General features: G+C 42.0%; 1 protein-coding gene across 2 annotated transcripts in view; it reads left to right on the forward strand.

Annotated features, from left to right (window-relative positions):
• CTNNB1 (catenin beta 1) overlaps window positions 1-16,121 on the forward strand; it is a 32,793-nt gene extending 16,672 nt beyond the window's left edge. The window contains exons 2-16 of one of the 2 annotated variants that reach the window (XM_030551181.1): window positions 5,292-5,351; window positions 5,884-6,111; window positions 6,327-6,580; window positions 6,675-6,913; window positions 7,000-7,201; window positions 7,510-7,654; window positions 8,260-8,363; window positions 8,441-8,779; window positions 9,274-9,432; window positions 10,153-10,272; window positions 10,813-10,963; window positions 11,041-11,162; window positions 14,060-14,120; window positions 14,872-15,091; window positions 15,368-16,121. In XM_030551181.1, coding sequence (XP_030407041.1) covers window positions 5,339-5,351; window positions 5,884-6,111; window positions 6,327-6,580; window positions 6,675-6,913; window positions 7,000-7,201; window positions 7,510-7,654; window positions 8,260-8,363; window positions 8,441-8,779; window positions 9,274-9,432; window positions 10,153-10,272; window positions 10,813-10,963; window positions 11,041-11,162; window positions 14,060-14,120; window positions 14,872-15,080 — 2,346 coding nt within the window. In that variant the 5' untranslated portion in view covers window positions 5,292-5,338 and the 3' untranslated portion in view covers window positions 15,081-15,091; window positions 15,368-16,121. The remainder of the gene's footprint in view (window positions 1-5,291; window positions 5,352-5,883; window positions 6,112-6,326; window positions 6,581-6,674; window positions 6,914-6,999; window positions 7,202-7,509; window positions 7,655-8,259; window positions 8,364-8,440; window positions 8,780-9,273; window positions 9,433-10,152; window positions 10,273-10,812; window positions 10,964-11,040; window positions 11,163-14,059; window positions 14,121-14,871; window positions 15,092-15,367) is intronic. The other variant, XM_030551183.1, reaches the window with a different exon arrangement.
• The last annotated feature ends 601 nt before the right edge of the window (window positions 16,122-16,722 follow it).

Genomic DNA, 16,722 nt, shown 5'->3' on the forward strand with positions numbered 1-16,722 from the left:
AGGGTGGAGGGGGGGGGGGATATTTCCCAGGGAATGCCTTGCTGCTAAATGATGAACTAGCCTTTTGGCTGAGCCCTCAAAGGTTAACACATTGTTAATGTAGCCTCTCATCATGGCAGCACAAACAGGAGGGAGGGGAGACGGCATAGCAGACAGACTCCCACCTTGTGTGTGTGTGTGGGGGAGAAATGCACACTGCCCCTTTAAATAAGCTGACCAGTAACCACTCAAGTGCATTGTCTAAGTGGATCAGGAAGTTGAGACAGGAGTTGCTGCCCCAAGCTGTGTGTGTGTGTGTGTCTCCTCTCTCCCTGCTCTATATAGCGAAGGGGTAAGCAGGGGCAGGGGGAAACCCTGACATTAACCCCCCTTTTCTCCTGCACAGCAAGCAGGAGTCTCTGGGAACAGCACATGGCAGTGGGGGGAGGGACAGCTGAACTGCTGATTCATAGCCTGCTAGGCAGCTGCAGCACAGGGAACTTGGGAGAGTGAGGAGCTGATAGGGAGGCTCCTGGTCCACACTGGTTCCAAGCCCCCACCAGCTAGCTGCAACAGGCTGCTCTTCCTGCAAGCAGTGGACAAAGCAGGTGGCTGCCAAATGATGTTAGGAGGGAGCATTGCACAACTTTAAATGAGCATGTTCCCTAATTGATCAGCAACATAACATTAATTGGGATAACTTTAAGTGAGGAGTTACTGTATAAAGAATGCCCAGTAACTAGTTCAACCCACTGTCCCAAGACCAATTTTTGGTCCCATATGGCTGAAACTTGGAAGGAAAGACTATTTAATAGCAATGTGTTAGTGTGTAGAGCTGTATTAATGATTCTTAAGAGTGGAGGGAACTTCCATAGTTGAAATGGCTGTCTTGTAGAGCAGTCAAAATAGAGCAAAAACGTCATGCAATGTAGTAGTTTGCAATGACTTGAAGTTTTTTTCCTAAAACTGCGCACCAACTAAAACAGAAAAGACTAAATCACTGCCTAGGCTGTAAGGATGGATATAGCTAAAACTCAAGCATTTAACTATTCAAACTGCAGGTCTGATCTTCCTTACCTTTATGCTCAAACTCTGAGTACCCTTGCTAGTTCAACTTAACTCTAAACGCAGTAACCCTCTGTGTCCTCTTGAGATGGACAAAGGCCTAGATTTTTAGGCATTGCTGCTATTGCAGTGTGTAACTGATTTAGGAGCTTAAGCCCTCTTCCTAGGGATTTACGTCTCAAATCAGTTGGGTGTTGCAGTGCTGTGGGTAACAATGCCTAAATACCTTGTTTAAAAATCTGTTAAACTACCTGGTTTCACTTTTAACACAACAATTAAAAGGGGGTGTAGTACAAAAGACTTCAAAATTCTAGATACAAAAATGAATGGTAATGTTAGCTCACTAATGATCAACACTTGCTGCTTTAATTCAGCTGCTGTTTGCCTTTTTTTAAATGAGATGGTTTTTACAGTAGTGCCTGGGGCAAACAACAAAGATGAATTTTTGTGCTAGACACTACAAACTGCCACAGAGCTGTTCATCTAAATGGACAAGACACAGGGTAGGGGGAAGATTCCATGTTTATGCATATCAGATTTGCAATGGTAAAGGTTAATCCATCCTGATTCTTGGAAGATGGGCTTCTAGTTCAAAACTTTCTTGCTGATTGCCTCTGAGCAGTAGCATGTTGCCAAACTTTCAAGGCCCTAGCTATATGAAAAAGCAAAACCTGTAACTAGTTCATAATACTGATTTGGCTATTTAATAAGCGCTCTTAGGGCACTGCTGCATGAACAGCACAATGTAGTAAAATCAAGGGATTTTCAAGAGGGATAACTCAACTGGGCTGTGCCCTTAGGCAACCAGCTCCTACCAAATGCTAAGTGGTTTGCATTCTGGGCAAAGATGGACAATAGCATTTCTGTGCTTCTGCAGGGGAAAGAGCCTGGAGGTTAATCAATGCAAAGCAGTACATGAGGTGGTGAACTCTTGTGTCCTATCCAATAGTGTGAAATAAGGACTCATTTGCAGAACCCAGGGTGGTAACCAGGCTGTCAGCAGAGGATTGTTCATTTGGGTAGCCAAGACTGCCAACGCTGTCTTTTTATAACAGGTTCAGCACTTCATGCTAACTGCTGCAGCTACTTACTACCAGTAATGATTCATGGACATTTAATAGAATTGGAGGGGGAAAGAAGGCTTTTTGCCTAACCTATTGTTGACTCTAACTGTAATTAAACTAATGAAGGGGGGACAGTCTGCCCAGGCTATAACTATCTGATTTTTGCAGAAGAAACTCCATTCTGTACCAGTTTCAAATATGTGATAAACTAATTTAGTAGGTGAAAATATCTCCTGATAAAGATGTTTTAGTAGGAGGAAGTTGGGACAGATCTGCAACAAAGTAACTTAAAGATCTTGGGCAGAACATCTTGGGTGCTGGCACATCCTAGAAAACTAGTCCTAACTGGAGCAAATCAGAGCCAGTTAAACTTTAGAAGTGATCAGCAAAATACATACCAATGTACTAACTTAATTATACTATACATTATCTAGGCTTATGCAATATAAAATTCTAGCATGCGTAAGCATGCACTCTACACTGCAGCCACCTGTCTTGCTTTTGCTTTCCTGAATCTTTCTCAACTCCTTATTAAATGAAATTGTAGGAACACATTGCCTGGTAGTCAAAGGCTTTGAGGTAATAAGTTGCCTCAATAAAACAGGCCCAACATGCTGCAGCTGCTCACCACTAGTGTTCTTGACTGGTTAAGTACATTTGCCAGCAGTTTTTTTAAAATCTTGAACATATTTCCTGATTGTTTACTTGTAGATGGTTTGACTTGAACCTCTGATCTATGTTGAACATATTTTGTTAGCCTTGTCAATTTTCCAGATACTACTTTAATATATAGCTTCTCATATTTCTGAAGCTTCAACACTAAACTAGATTAGATGGAAAATGAGACTGTTGCTGGGCTAGTCATTCTGGCTTAACTTGTATTTTAGTTTCTATTCTTGTCTTTTGGAAATAACAGTCTGAGCACATACCAAAATGCTATGCAACATCAGAATGGTGGATTTCCTGTAACATAGAAGCTTTACTTTGGCTGAGGGAATCTGGCCCAAGGCAGAGGCTGTGAAGCTCCCTTTTTGTAGGAGCTTTCTTGCATGCAGTTGAAGGAACTTCATCTTTAATCAATCTTTGTAAAATACTTAAGCATTAGTTGTCCAGGGAAGTTTGAAAATACTATTTTCACCAAATGCAAAACAGAGGTTTGTGTAGCAGTTGATCAGAGGAAAGCAAAATGTAGGGTGGTTTAGTGCTCAGGTTTGTTTATGCCATTGGTGATACTTACATAACACTGCTTAGCTGTAACAAATATATTGAAGTGCAGTGCTTTCAAGAGTGTATAAAATGAAGTTCTAAATATGGTCAACTTGCATCACAGTTAATAGGGTTGAATTCCAGGAGCCAGTGTTGTGTTTGAATAATTTAGGAGTAGTGTAGACCAACTAGGGGTCCAGGGCCCTCTGTGGGACCACAAGCAGGTTCCAGGGGGCCTGCCAAGCAGTGCTAGCATTAGACTTGCTGGGACCCAGGTCAGAAATCTGAAGCCCCACCCCATGGGGCTGAAGCCAAAACTTGAGCAGCTTAGATTCCTTGGGGCCCCTATGGCCCCAGGCAATTGCCCTACTTGTTACCCCCTAACAGAGGCCTTGGCTTTTATATGCAGAAAACCAGTCATTTATGCTGCAGGTGGGCTGTAGATTTTTTTATAGCATACTGGTGGGAGGACCTCAGAGTTAGTCAGGGGTTCTCAGCCTTTTTACCATTTTTTGGTTCCTGTGAATTGCATTACTCTTTTGAAAAGTTGGTGCCATATTCAGGGTAATCACTTTTGGTGACCATCTGCTCCTGAAGTAAGGATAGGATTACTTCTAAGAGCTAATTTAAGTGGCTTTTTAATAAAAGGAGGTCATAAGGTAAAGTTTCTTCAATTTGTATAGTCTATAAAATGTTTTAGACAAAACTGGCTTAGTGGGTTAAACTTTTTTTAAAACTGAATTTAAAGCATAGCCAGACCCATTCATGTTAATCTCTTATTAGACAGTGGTGCAAATTGAAGAGTGAAATAGTCTCCTCTAATCTCTTGTGGCAAACAGAGGTGTTCTTAGAAGCTTTACCCACAGAATAAGCTTGGAAAAAACAGTTCAGTGATTGCCAAATAAGTTTGTCTACACTTCAGGAATAGATGGCTGCCTGTCAAGTGGGGAAGCTAATGTAAACTGGCAGATGGGGATTATGGAGCAGTGAAAGCAGCTATTGGGTGAGTAAATCTTACTATGTTAATTAAACTCAACCAGTGAGGACTTTAGCTGCATGTCTAGTTTATCTTCAGTCAACTCTCCATGACATTGGGAATAGATGGGCTTTAATGTTTCAAGCCTTGTTAGAATTGTGAGGTCTAGATCAAGAATTGTCTTGATTAAATTCTCATTTCTGAAGTTAAACATTAGTTTGTGATTCTTCAGCATTTAATTTTCATGCAAGTTTCTTCTGGTTGTCCACTATCAAACTAGTTTTCCTAGCAAACCAAATTGAGGTGGGGAGTGAGCAGTAGGAACAGATTAAATCATAAATCTGTGTGCTACTCCGTGGCACACAGCAGACTCAGACTTGTCTTAAATGATCAGTTGGGTATTCTGGAGTGCAGAAGTCTCTGGGTGTCCTAGGGATGCAGTTAATGGCTTTTCTCCACCTGTGGAATAGTGGTGAAGGCTGGCCAGTGGGCCACTAGTAGCCTTGCATAATGATGGCTTACATTGGGTCTATGCATTTTTCAGGTCTACAGCCTTACCAGGGGTTAAGGCTTACATAGTGGCTCTAGGTCCAGAGCTGCAGGTGCCAAAGTACTCTTCTTCTTTCTACCCCCCTTCTCCAAAGATGATGATAATCTGGTTCCAGTTTATAGCTAAGAAATAGAGAAATCCAAAAAATGGTTTCAACCCTGTGCTCCATGCTTTTCCTCTTGGATTTTTAAGAGTAAATATTCTGAGGTTGCTAGCAGAAGCCTGGATGTGTAGTCCTTGATGTTTCCATTTCTAGATAAGCAGGATTGCTAATGAGTAATTGAGTGCATTGTGTACAGTCCTGATGTGTCTCCTAACCTGTAGACTGAGATACAGTATTAACATCCTACGCTGATCCCATAACATAAACTCCTTTCTCTTACTAGAAACTAACTAAAGCTAGCAAGTTTGTAATTCTTGTGTGGTTTGGTTTTGTTTTGTTCTGGTTAAGGTCTCTGAAGTTCTGCAGGCTACAGTTCTGGGAGCCCAGCAAGGAACATGGCAACCCAAGGTATATCTAACATATCACACTCAGACTGAACTTTGCTTGGCTCTGACAAATATTTGGGGCGGGGGGGGGGTGGTGTCCTAGCCCTTTAGCTCTTTTTTCCTCCCCATTTTATCACTCTGGGACTGTAACTGTTCCATCTACTGCTAAATATTTTGTATATGGAAGATTTCTCTTTAGAAAGAGCACAAACCTGTAGACATGCTTTCCTCTCAGTCTAAGAAGTGCTAACAAGGTTCCCCCCCACCCACCACCACCAAAAAAGCACAAGACTGGTGAATGAATCCCTATATGTCCTGGATGCATCAACAAGAGTTTTATTGCCCAGTTCTGTTGGGATTGCATTTTTCTGCTTAATGTTCTGCTTGGGTCTCCAGGTAACTGAACTGGCAAAGTTTAAAACCTCATAGTTTGAAGCAACTGTTTCAGCTTTTTCTAATAAATTCAAAGTTGTTACAATTCATGCTGCATCTTATTAGGACTAAAATTGCCTAATAAACAAGTAATCTACATATTCAACACTTACTTCTTGCAGCGGACTTGATGGAATTGGATATGGCAATGGAGCCAGATAGAAAAGCAGCAGTCAGCCACTGGCAGCAGCAATCCTATCTTGACTCTGGTATCCACTCTGGTGCCACAACAACAGCTCCCTCTCTGAGTGGCAAGGGGAATCCTGAAGAGGACGATGTTGACACCACCCAAGTTTTGTATGAGTGGGAGCAGGGTTTCTCTCAGTCCTTTACCCAAGAACAAGTAGCTGGTAAGGAAACTTTCCATTCTGTTACATTAACTTGTTTGAATGACTTGCAAACTGACGCTCATCTAGTGAAATCAAGATTGCTTAAGACTGGACAGATAACTAGCATATAAAGAGGAGGAAGTCTAACAAGACAAGGGACATCAATTAGCCAACTTAATATTTAAGTTTATAGAATTAAGCAAAGTCCATTAAATCAAATCTTACCTCTGTTTCAGACATTGATGGACAGTATGCAATGACTAGAGCACAGAGAGTGCGTGCAGCCATGTTCCCTGAAACACTGGATGAAGGCATGCAGATCCCTTCCACACAGTTTGATGCTGCTCATCCAACTAATGTGCAGCGCCTGGCTGAGCCATCCCAGATGTTAAAACATGCTGTCGTTAACTTGATAAATTATCAAGATGATGCAGAACTTGCAACTCGTGCCATCCCAGAACTGACCAAATTGTTGAATGATGAGGACCAGGTATATGTGTGTGCTCTAGTGTAATGTAGCCAATTTGCAAGGTGTCCTTAAAATGACTAGCTAAAACTAAAAGCTTGCTTCATACTTCATATAGGTGGTAGTGAACAAGGCTGCAGTTATGGTTCATCAGTTGTCCAAAAAGGAAGCCTCCCGCCATGCAATCATGCGCTCTCCTCAAATGGTATCCGCTATTGTGCGTACCATGCAAAATACAAATGATGTGGAAACAGCCCGTTGCACTGCAGGCACACTACACAACCTCTCGCATCACCGTGAAGGATTGTTGGCCATCTTCAAATCGGGAGGCATTCCTGCTCTAGTTAAAATGCTTGGGTATGTGATGTATCATTGCAACACTCACCTGTATTTAATACTGATAGGTGTAGGTGCTCACTTCCTTTGTGTTGGTTTTTTTTTAGTTCCCCAGTGGACTCCGTGCTGTTCTATGCTATAACTACTCTGCACAACCTCCTGTTGCATCAAGAAGGTGCCAAAATGGCTGTCCGTCTAGCTGGTGGGCTGCAGAAAATGGTTGCCTTGCTCAACAAGACAAATGTTAAATTCTTGGCCATCACAACAGATTGTCTTCAGATTTTAGCTTATGGCAATCAAGAAAGCAAGGTAAATGAATGCATCCAACTCTTTCATGAGCAGATTCACTATTAATGGTCAGTCTCTGGGCTGTCAGACATATGACACTAATGTCATTATGGAGGATACATCTCCCTTCACATGTAGGAACCAACCACATCTAGAGTTGAAAAGAGGCCAGGTAACAATGAGATTGCTTCAGCAAGGGTGACAAACATTTTGAGGCCATCGAACGGCCACTAGCCCTCCAGGTTATTGCCCATGCATGTGGAGACTGAATGAATGACAATGGAAAGAAGTGGTCACTACTTTCATTTTAAATAAAACTTCCTTTGCAGTTGATCATTCTGGCTAGTGGTGGACCCCAGGCTCTAGTAAACATAATGAGGACCTACACATATGAGAAACTACTGTGGACCACAAGTAGAGTGCTGAAGGTGCTCTCAGTCTGCTCTAGTAACAAACCTGCTATTGTTGAAGCTGGTAAGTGTCAAGATTAGCTGTATCCATGCTAATGGCTGCATGTGTGTATCGTACTCTAGTACCAATACATGCCACCCCACAGGATTATGAATTGATGTTTTAGAAAGAATTATACAAACTAAATGTGTAAATACGTCTCCCTAGAAATTAGTGGCTTAGACTAGAGATGTAGCTCTCTTGTAAGAGCCACCAACATAGTTGAATACTAGTAGACCACTGTATAGCTTTGATTTTCCCCACGTTCACAAGACAAATGTCATACAATTAAATGACTGAGCAGTTGTCATAACGTACTATATGCTAAGAGTTCATTTGCCAGAATTAAAGTGGCTGAAGACTTACAGTTAAGTATATGGACACTGCTTAGAGAGACTGAAGACTTGTTGCAAACTCTTCACTGTTGCAGTATAGGAGTCTTTATTATGACAACACTGGAGGTAGAAGATACTTTGAAAAGTCTGAGTGCCTTCCATAACCTCCTTAAATTCAGGTGGATTTGAAGGTGCTTTCCATCTCAGCCCTTTGCAAGATCAGGATCTAGAGAATTACTGCCTCTGAAAGGCTGCAGGCTTAACACTGAAGCATTAACTTGCATCTTGTTCTAGGTGGGATGCAGGCTTTGGGACTCCACCTTACAGATCCAAGCCAACGGCTTGTTCAGAACTGTCTTTGGACTCTCAGAAATCTTTCAGATGCTGCAACTAAACAGGTAAGTGGTTTTGCTGGGGATCAAGAACATAAGCAACACTTGCTGTTGATTTACAACACTCTTTTCCCTCTGTACAGGAGGGCATGGAAGGTCTTCTTGGAACCCTTGTTCAGCTTCTGGGGTCAGATGATATCAATGTTGTAACCTGTGCAGCCGGCATCCTTTCTAACCTCACCTGCAACAACTATAAGAACAAGATGATGGTATGCCAAGTTGGTGGTATTGAGGCTCTTGTGCGCACTGTTCTTCGGGCTGGTGACAGGGAAGACATCACAGAACCTGCTATTTGTGCACTTCGTCACCTCACTAGCAGACATCAGGAAGCTGAGATGGCACAAAATGCAGTACGTCTTCACTATGGACTTCCAGTGGTGGTTAAACTCTTACACCCACCATCTCACTGGCCCCTGATCAAGGTAAACATAAATTTTAAGATGGCACTTGTTGAATCTCTAGTAACATGTTTAGTGAAATGAACAATATATTAGTAAAATGTGGTGTAATTGACACTTGAGTTTTGAGATTGCTTTGAATATTATGCCTTCAAGGTAAGCTACAGTAGAACATCCAAGTAACCCATGTCTAGGATGGGTGCGAAGACTAACCTTAGGGAATGTCTACACAGATGACATCACTGCTCCAGTGCTGGGAGAGCTCTCCCAGTGCTGTAATAAAACCACTTCTGCGAGGGGAATAACTGCCAGGGCTGGAGCACTATCTACACTGCCACTTTACAGTGCTGAAACTTGCATTGCTCAGGTGTCTAACACCCCCTGAGCAAAGTTTCAGTGCTGTAAGTGGCAGTGTAGACAAGGCCTTTAACAGCTTGAAGCTAGCTCTTGTAGCAAGCAAATCCCTGCAATGTCAGAATTAAGACTAACTGCAGTAAATTTTTTCTTTCCAATTGCAGGCTACTGTTGGTCTGATCCGCAATCTTGCTCTCTGTCCAGCCAATCATGCACCCCTGCGTGAACAAGGTGCCATTCCAAGGCTAGTTCAGTTGCTGGTTAGAGCACATCAGGACACCCAGCGTCGCACATCTATGGGTGGAACACAACAGCAGTTTGTGGTATGTTGTTGAGAGAGTTGCAAAATAAGACACTGTTGGGGATGCTTCCCTCTTAGAAGTCAAGGCATGCTGCTTAAATGTCTAGGCATTGCAGAAAACCCATTTTCTGCTATTTTAATGACTCGCTGTAAATTAATCTTAACATTCACTATTAGTCTGTTATGAGCACCTAATTTCTGCAGTCCAATTAGCATTTTGGACAAATCTGGATAAGTGTCCATGTACGTGCTCACACCCCCTGTCCAGACAGTCTACCCTAAAGCTGAGGCTCTCCAATATTGGATCCATGGGGAGTCTGGGAGAGCCAGTTTAATTCATTTTTACTGAACAAGAGACCTTAGTGTAAGGTTATTAGGAGTAGACAATGCACCTGTTCCCTAATTGGGGGAAGAGTAGAGATTCTCTTCCAACAAACCAGAATTAGGGATACCACCTGCTACTCAACAATCTTGTCTTACCAGAACTATGCACACACCATGCACCAAAGTGAATCTGAAACATTGAATAACTGACTTGTGTATGACTTGAGTGCACAAAAACACTTCTAATGGTCAGAGAATCTTCAAGTTAGAGGTTTTGTATATGCCTATTCTCTTCCCCCTGCCCTCTGTCACTATCTACCAAGATAAGGGAATTAATGCACAAGCTCAATATCCTAACCGTTTAAAATGGTGTCCCTCTCAAAAGTGCAGTACTATGCCTTTGTATATTTCCCTATAGGAGGGTGTGCGTATGGAGGAGATAGTTGAAGGCTGTACTGGAGCCCTTCATATTCTTGCACGAGATGTTCACAATCGAATTGTAATCAGGGGTCTAAATACCATTCCACTATTTGTGCAGGTAAGTGATATCTTTTGAAATGCCTGCATTTGAGAGTTGTCTTCCTGGCTTGAAAAAACCTTGGGCCAGATCCAACATTAAAAATGTCCTATCAGTTCAGCATTATACTGAATGAGCCCAAATCAGTTGCCTGGGTGACTCAGTCAGGAGTCCTGGGATCATTTCCTAACAGGGAACCAGATACATCATGAGGCCTTCAATTAGGGTGGCATGGTGGCTGCCTTCTGCCAGAATACTCACTTTGTTCTGTTGCCTGGCTCACCGCCTCGAAGTGAACTTTGGCTCTGGAACTTGCTCCCTCTTGCAGTCTGCTAAAGACAGCTTGTACCTCATCCTTGTCAAGATTTAGCTCAGTATTGATATTAAACTAACTACTTACTGCTGGGGAAAGGAGACTGGCTTATCAAATTTGTTAGACCCCTTTGATTAGTAGCACTAATAAGTAGCTACATCTAGTCTCTCTAGTTCTGTAGCTGTCCTCAAAATGGCATGATCATCAAAGCCCAAACACTTACTTTGACATTCTTGTGTGGCTTATAGTTGCTGTATTCTCCCATTGAGAATATCCAGAGAGTAGCTGCAGGAGTACTCTGTGAACTGGCTCAAGATAAGGAGGCAGCTGAAGCCATTGAAGCCGAGGGAGCAACTGCTCCTCTAACAGAACTGCTTCACTCTAGAAATGAAGGTGTTGGTAAGTGAAGAAAAATAGGAAAGCTTAATCACTGCGATGACAAGGGCTCACTAAAATCTATTGCTTGCTTTCAATAGCAACATATGCAGCTGCAGTGCTGTTCAGAATGTCTGAGGACAAACCACAAGATTACAAGAAACGGCTTTCAGTTGAGTTGACGAGCTCTCTCTTCAGAACTGAACCAATGGCTTGGAATGAGGTGAGTTAGTGTCATTTTGTTCCTAATCCTATAAAAGCTTCACTCCTATGTGATCTGATGGCATCAGGAAGATCTTTTTTTCTCCCTTTCACTACTGGAGAGGCGTCTAGACTGTTCAGGACCAGGCTTCATTTCCCCTGTCTGAGCACAGCACATCCAAGAGCAGGTTTTTTCTTTCCCAAAGAGGAAAGGCTTACATATGTATACTATGGTGACCCTGTGTGTGTGGTGGTTCACCCCTGCTCCCCCACAGCTGAAATTATCACTCCCTTGTCTGTTTCTTTTGAGAAACACTAATGAAACAACTGACTCAGTCTTTGCTTCCCTAGGTATACCTTGAAGGGATATTGTCAGGCCAGATGATTCTAAAGGCCTCGGTAGATTTTTGTAAAAAATCTTTACCAGTTATATAATTCCTTTCTTGGTCTATTCTACTTTGTGGTTTAGGTCAAGTAACTTCTTGGCAAAAACTGCTGCTGCCAACTGTACAAACTACAACAATTTGGCCATGCTGGGCATACTTTTTTTTTAATTTCCTCTTCTTAGGGGCAGGGCATTTTAGTTACATTAATTACCAGATCTAAATTGTGCAGTGTAGCGTAGTTCTTGTCTTAAAACTGGTGGCTTTAGTTCCTCTGGATTATTCACTTTCAGAGGACTGAGATGAGTGCTGTCTCAGTACCACATTTCACATGAATATTGTTTTTCAAATAGAATAGTATCACCCACACCTTCTCTATTTTAAAGGCCTGTTCAGAACAAGTGAGGTGGCAAGTTAAAGTTCCCTATTTTGAGGTTCTTCATGGCTTTTGCTGCTGCTAAGGCTGATTTTTCCCACTGTAGCACTTCATGTGCAGAAGGTGGGGGCCTGCAAGGACTCTTAAAAATTAGTACTTGCCACTACAGGCTTGTATTAAACGTTCAAGGTTACAGCTTTTCTCTGACCTTGGATTGGTAGATGCTGCCACCACCCAACTGCAAAACCCCATTGAGAACCCAGGGTGGCACACTTCGGAATTCCTTCCTGTGGGGTACCCTCAAGCCCTTTCACCCCCCTTCTGGGGAAGAGCTCAGAAGAAAAAGGCAATCAGCTGTTGCCACCAGCTAATTAAACGTGCACAAACTTCTTGGGGGGGGACATCCAATTTTGTTCTTATAAAAAAATTAATTTTGTTTAAATACTTCTGGGAATTTAAGCTATTGCTAGATTTAAAAAGATCAACAGTTAAGCATCAATAATAGTTTCTTGAGGTCCAGCTTAAAGGTTATAAGCAAAACAAAAGCATCTCGGATTGGCACAGGAGTCCACAAGCCATAAAGAAATAGAGAAACCTGATCGCATCGTCTTAGACATTTCGTGATCTACTTGCATATCTGGGGTTTCAAATGAGTAGTTTTCTAGATATAATTCCAATGATTTTTGATACCTGGCCCCAAGGGGGGTGGGGGCGGGGGTGTGTATGTATATAGCACACACTCTGAAGCAGCCTTGACTGTTCAAGGATAGGGGAGCATGGGTGGTCCTGAAGAAGTTCAACAGTTCTCTAGATGGTTCTGCCCAAAAGAAGACTTTCTCTTCTTTTTATTATGGCTTAGACCAATGGTTCTCAAGTGCTGCTGCATGCCCCTCCTGCCCCCCCCCCCCCCCCGGGCCCACTTGAAAATTTCTGAGGGTCTCAGCAGACCACTTAATGATCTTTCCAAATGCTGTTTATACTGCTAGCTAATGATTGTAAAGAGCTTTGGATAAAAGCGCTATAAAAAAATTCTTGTTTATACAAATAAGCCTACAACTCATATCTTTTTTTAATATCGGTAGTCTTACCTTTCTAATGCAATGGATATGCCCTCCTTCCCCCCTGGGCTGGGGTTGGGAAGGAGGGTGTGTGTGTCTTGCTCTTGCTCTCTCCAGCAGCTGCAGCCGTGGAGCTGAGGAAGTCAACTTTCTCTGGCCACCATCGCTCTTCATGTCTTTAATTCCTCCACTGCCCCCTACTCCCCTCCCCTCCCCCCCCGGCCACCACCCTCCTCTTGCATGTGCATCTTCTCCAGGGTCCAGGCACCTAATTCGTGGAGTGACACCTGCATGGCTCCACTAATTAGGTGGGTGGCCTTTCATTCCCTCATGTGCAGACACCTAGGTGCATACTTAGAGGGAACTATCCACAGACCACCTGAATGGAGCTCAGTGACCAATGGTGGTCCACAGACCACTGTTTGAGAGCCTCTGGCTTTGACCACTAAATTACTACTTGTTCATTAAAGTAGTAAATCTCTTGTTTGTAAGCCTTCTGTAACCAAATACTATCAAATCTGCAGGTCTTGCATTCTGCTATCGTGTGTATTATTCATAGGTGGTCACATTTTGACTGTTAAAGGTTTATCTTCAGCATGGTCTGTACTTAAGTTGATTTAGCTGTGTTGCTATGGGATGTAAAACAATTATGCCAGCCTAAATCCCAGTGTAGACCTTGCTTCCATCAACCTTGGCTTTCTTGTGTTTTGACCTAGCCACTGTTCCTCAGGGAGATGAAGTTGCTATAGAATGGAAGAATCTTTTTTTTTTTTTTTTTCTTCTATTGCTGTAGTGTGCATCTATGCTATGGGAGTTGCTGTTATGCCACTAACTCCATAGCACAGACAAGCCCTTAGATGGCCCTCAAATTATAGGGCTTGTTTTCTGGTTCTAAGCAAAGCTTTGCTGTAGGATTTGTGGTAAACACAGAGTGTCTGAAATCCAGCTTACAGTGATGTCAATTTTGGAAAACTCTAGAAAACCTAAATATTGGGTCTAAAATAAATGCCTTCATGTGGTACAACTGATGGATGAAAGCCTGTCACTAAAAAAAAATAATTCAAACTTGCCTGCCTTTCTTGCTCTCCACACCACCTTTTAGACTGCAGATCTTGGACTTGATATTGGTGCCCAGGGAGAGCCTCTTGGATACCGTCCAGATGGTATGTCTGTTCCATTTCTCTCACTTCCTAATAAACGTAAGCCTGGCTAAATTCAGTGCCCTTAAAGGAGAACTGCAAGTAATACAGGAGATGCGATTTGCTTTTCTCAACTGGCTTCAATACTTCAAATTGGCAGTAAGACGGGAAACTGCCATCCTAAATAGCAAGTAATTAGCTCTGCAACATTCTAGGTCTGATTCATTGGGAGTTGTGTTCTCTTAAACAGAAATTGGTGGTCCTTGTGCTGCAAAGTCTCAATGAGCTTCTTCTCAATGAAGAATATTTCTGAACTTTCCCATTTATTCTAAATATGAATTAAACTGCAGTTTTCCTTTAAAACGAAGTGTGCTTGTACTCCAAATCTGTAGAGACTATCAGAACACTATCATGTCTGTTTTAAGGATTATAAATCATTTTGACTAGCCACATAAGAAGCAAATCTGCAGTTAGCAGGCTTGTTCTCTTGCAGTATTGCTGTGTTGGGTTTCAGTACTGTTTATGCTGACTAATGGCTTGGCTGGAATTTTGCTCATGCTTTTGACTGCAGTAAGCTTGATCTGCAGAGCCATACTGAAAGGCTGTTTCATACAGTCAGATAGCTATTAGACCAAGCAATAAATTGTGTTCAGTTTGGCTGAACTAGAAGGCTACAACTATCTTCTCTCACCCTGATATTTGCAGCTTTTGATGCATCTAACATCTGTTAACATTCTGCTTTTTTTCCCTCCCCTCTGCCACCCTTAACTCTTAGATCCTAGCTACCGTTCTTTCCACTCTGGCGGATATGGTCAGGATGCCTTGGGTATGGACCCTATGATGGAGCATGAAATGGGTGGCCACCACCCTGGTGCTGACTACCCAGTTGATGGGCTGCCAGATCTGGGACATGCCCAGGATCTTATGGATGGGCTGCCTCCAGGTGACAGTAATCAGTTGGCCTGGTTCGATACTGACCTGTAAATCATCCTTAGGTAAGAAGCTCAAACTCAAAACTTAGAATAAAACAACCTTCTGAACTGAGGACTTGGTTGGCAGGGAGGGAATGGCTTAAATGGGTCCAGCTCTTCTTAAAATACTGAACTTTGAGTATCTTGAAGCTCATACTTTCTGTGCACTTGAACTGACTCCTGCTGTGAAGTGTGGAAGTGACTAACTTCAGTGTCTTGTTCTCCAGCTTTTATGCGGTCTTAACATGTGGGCAAATAACTCTATTGCACTGACAGTTCTTTGTTTTTCTTCCTACACAGCTGTTTCGTCTGAATGAACTTGCATTGTGATTGGCCTGTAGAGTTGCTGAGAGGGCTCGAGGGGTGGGCTGGTATCTCAGAAAGTGCCTGACACACTAACCAAGCTGAGTTTCCTATGGGAACAATTGAAGTAAACTTTTTGTTCTGGTCCTTTTTGGTCGAGGAGTAATAATTCAAATGGATTTTGGGAGTGACTCAAACGAAGAATGCACAAGAAAGAATCAAGATGGAATTTATCAAACCTTAGCCTTGCTTGTTAAATTTTTTTAACTTCTGTAATGGTACTGACCTTGCTTGCTTTGAAAGTAGACTTCTTTCTTTTTGCTGTAACTGGTAGGGTTTTTTAAGTCTCTTGTAGTGTTAAGTTATAGTGAATATGCTACAGCAGTTTCTAACTTTTAAGAATTGAGTAATGGTGTAGAACACTAATTCATAATCACTAATTGTATTCTGAATAAAATGTAACTGTGTAGCCTTTTTGTATAAAATAGAGAAATAGAAATGGTCCAATTAGTTTCCTTTTTAATATGCTTAAAATAAGCAGGTGGATCTATTTCATGTTTTTGATCAAAAACTTTATCTGGGATGTGTCTGGGTAGGGGCCAGTAAGAACTGTTTATTTGGAACCATGTATTGGACAGTTTACCAGTTGCCTTTTATCCCAAAATTATTGTAGCCTGCTGTGATACAGATGCTTCATGAGCAAAAGCAGTTATAAAATGGTTAAGAATTAAAGTAAACTTTTAATTCACTCACCTGTCTCCATTTATTTGAAATGGGAAATACATAACTTATAGCTGCATGGTTTTTCCCTACAAAACTAACTTAATGCAGCAATTTGACTACTTTATTTTTGACTGATTTATGCCATGTTACCCTTACTATATAAAATAACTTCAATAGTCTGCTCAGTTTAGAGGAAATCTGTGTGCTGCTAACTGAATTAGCATAGGGTGACTAAGCAAACTATTTGCAGTACTCCCCTGAAAGTTTTTAACCTACCACTGCACAATTGCATCAGATCTTGATACCTGTATATGCTGTAACACTTGATACTTGTTTCAGGGTTGATGCTCCGTATTCAGTCACCCCTGGCTTTAGTCTGGCTTTTTAATTGCTTTGCTCTGGCAAATGGAATCTGCAATTCTTCATGTGCTGTGTGTTACAAAGACACAATGCTGCTAAGTGAACTGAGCCAGCATTCATCGCCTAAATTTAAGGACCAGCCCCACAAACATTTTGGTCTGTGACTAAAAGCTAGCGCTGCCACTTTTTTGCACTGTTTTCAGAGAAATATAGACTACCTACACCAAGAAGCAAGTATCATCTAAGAGGGAAGAGATGTGTCCTAATTA

The sequence above is a fragment of the Gopherus evgoodei genome, chromosome 2, assembly GCF_007399415.2.
Source record: "Gopherus evgoodei ecotype Sinaloan lineage chromosome 2, rGopEvg1_v1.p, whole genome shotgun sequence".
In the NCBI taxonomy this organism is placed as follows: Eukaryota; Metazoa; Chordata; order Testudines; family Testudinidae; genus Gopherus; species Gopherus evgoodei.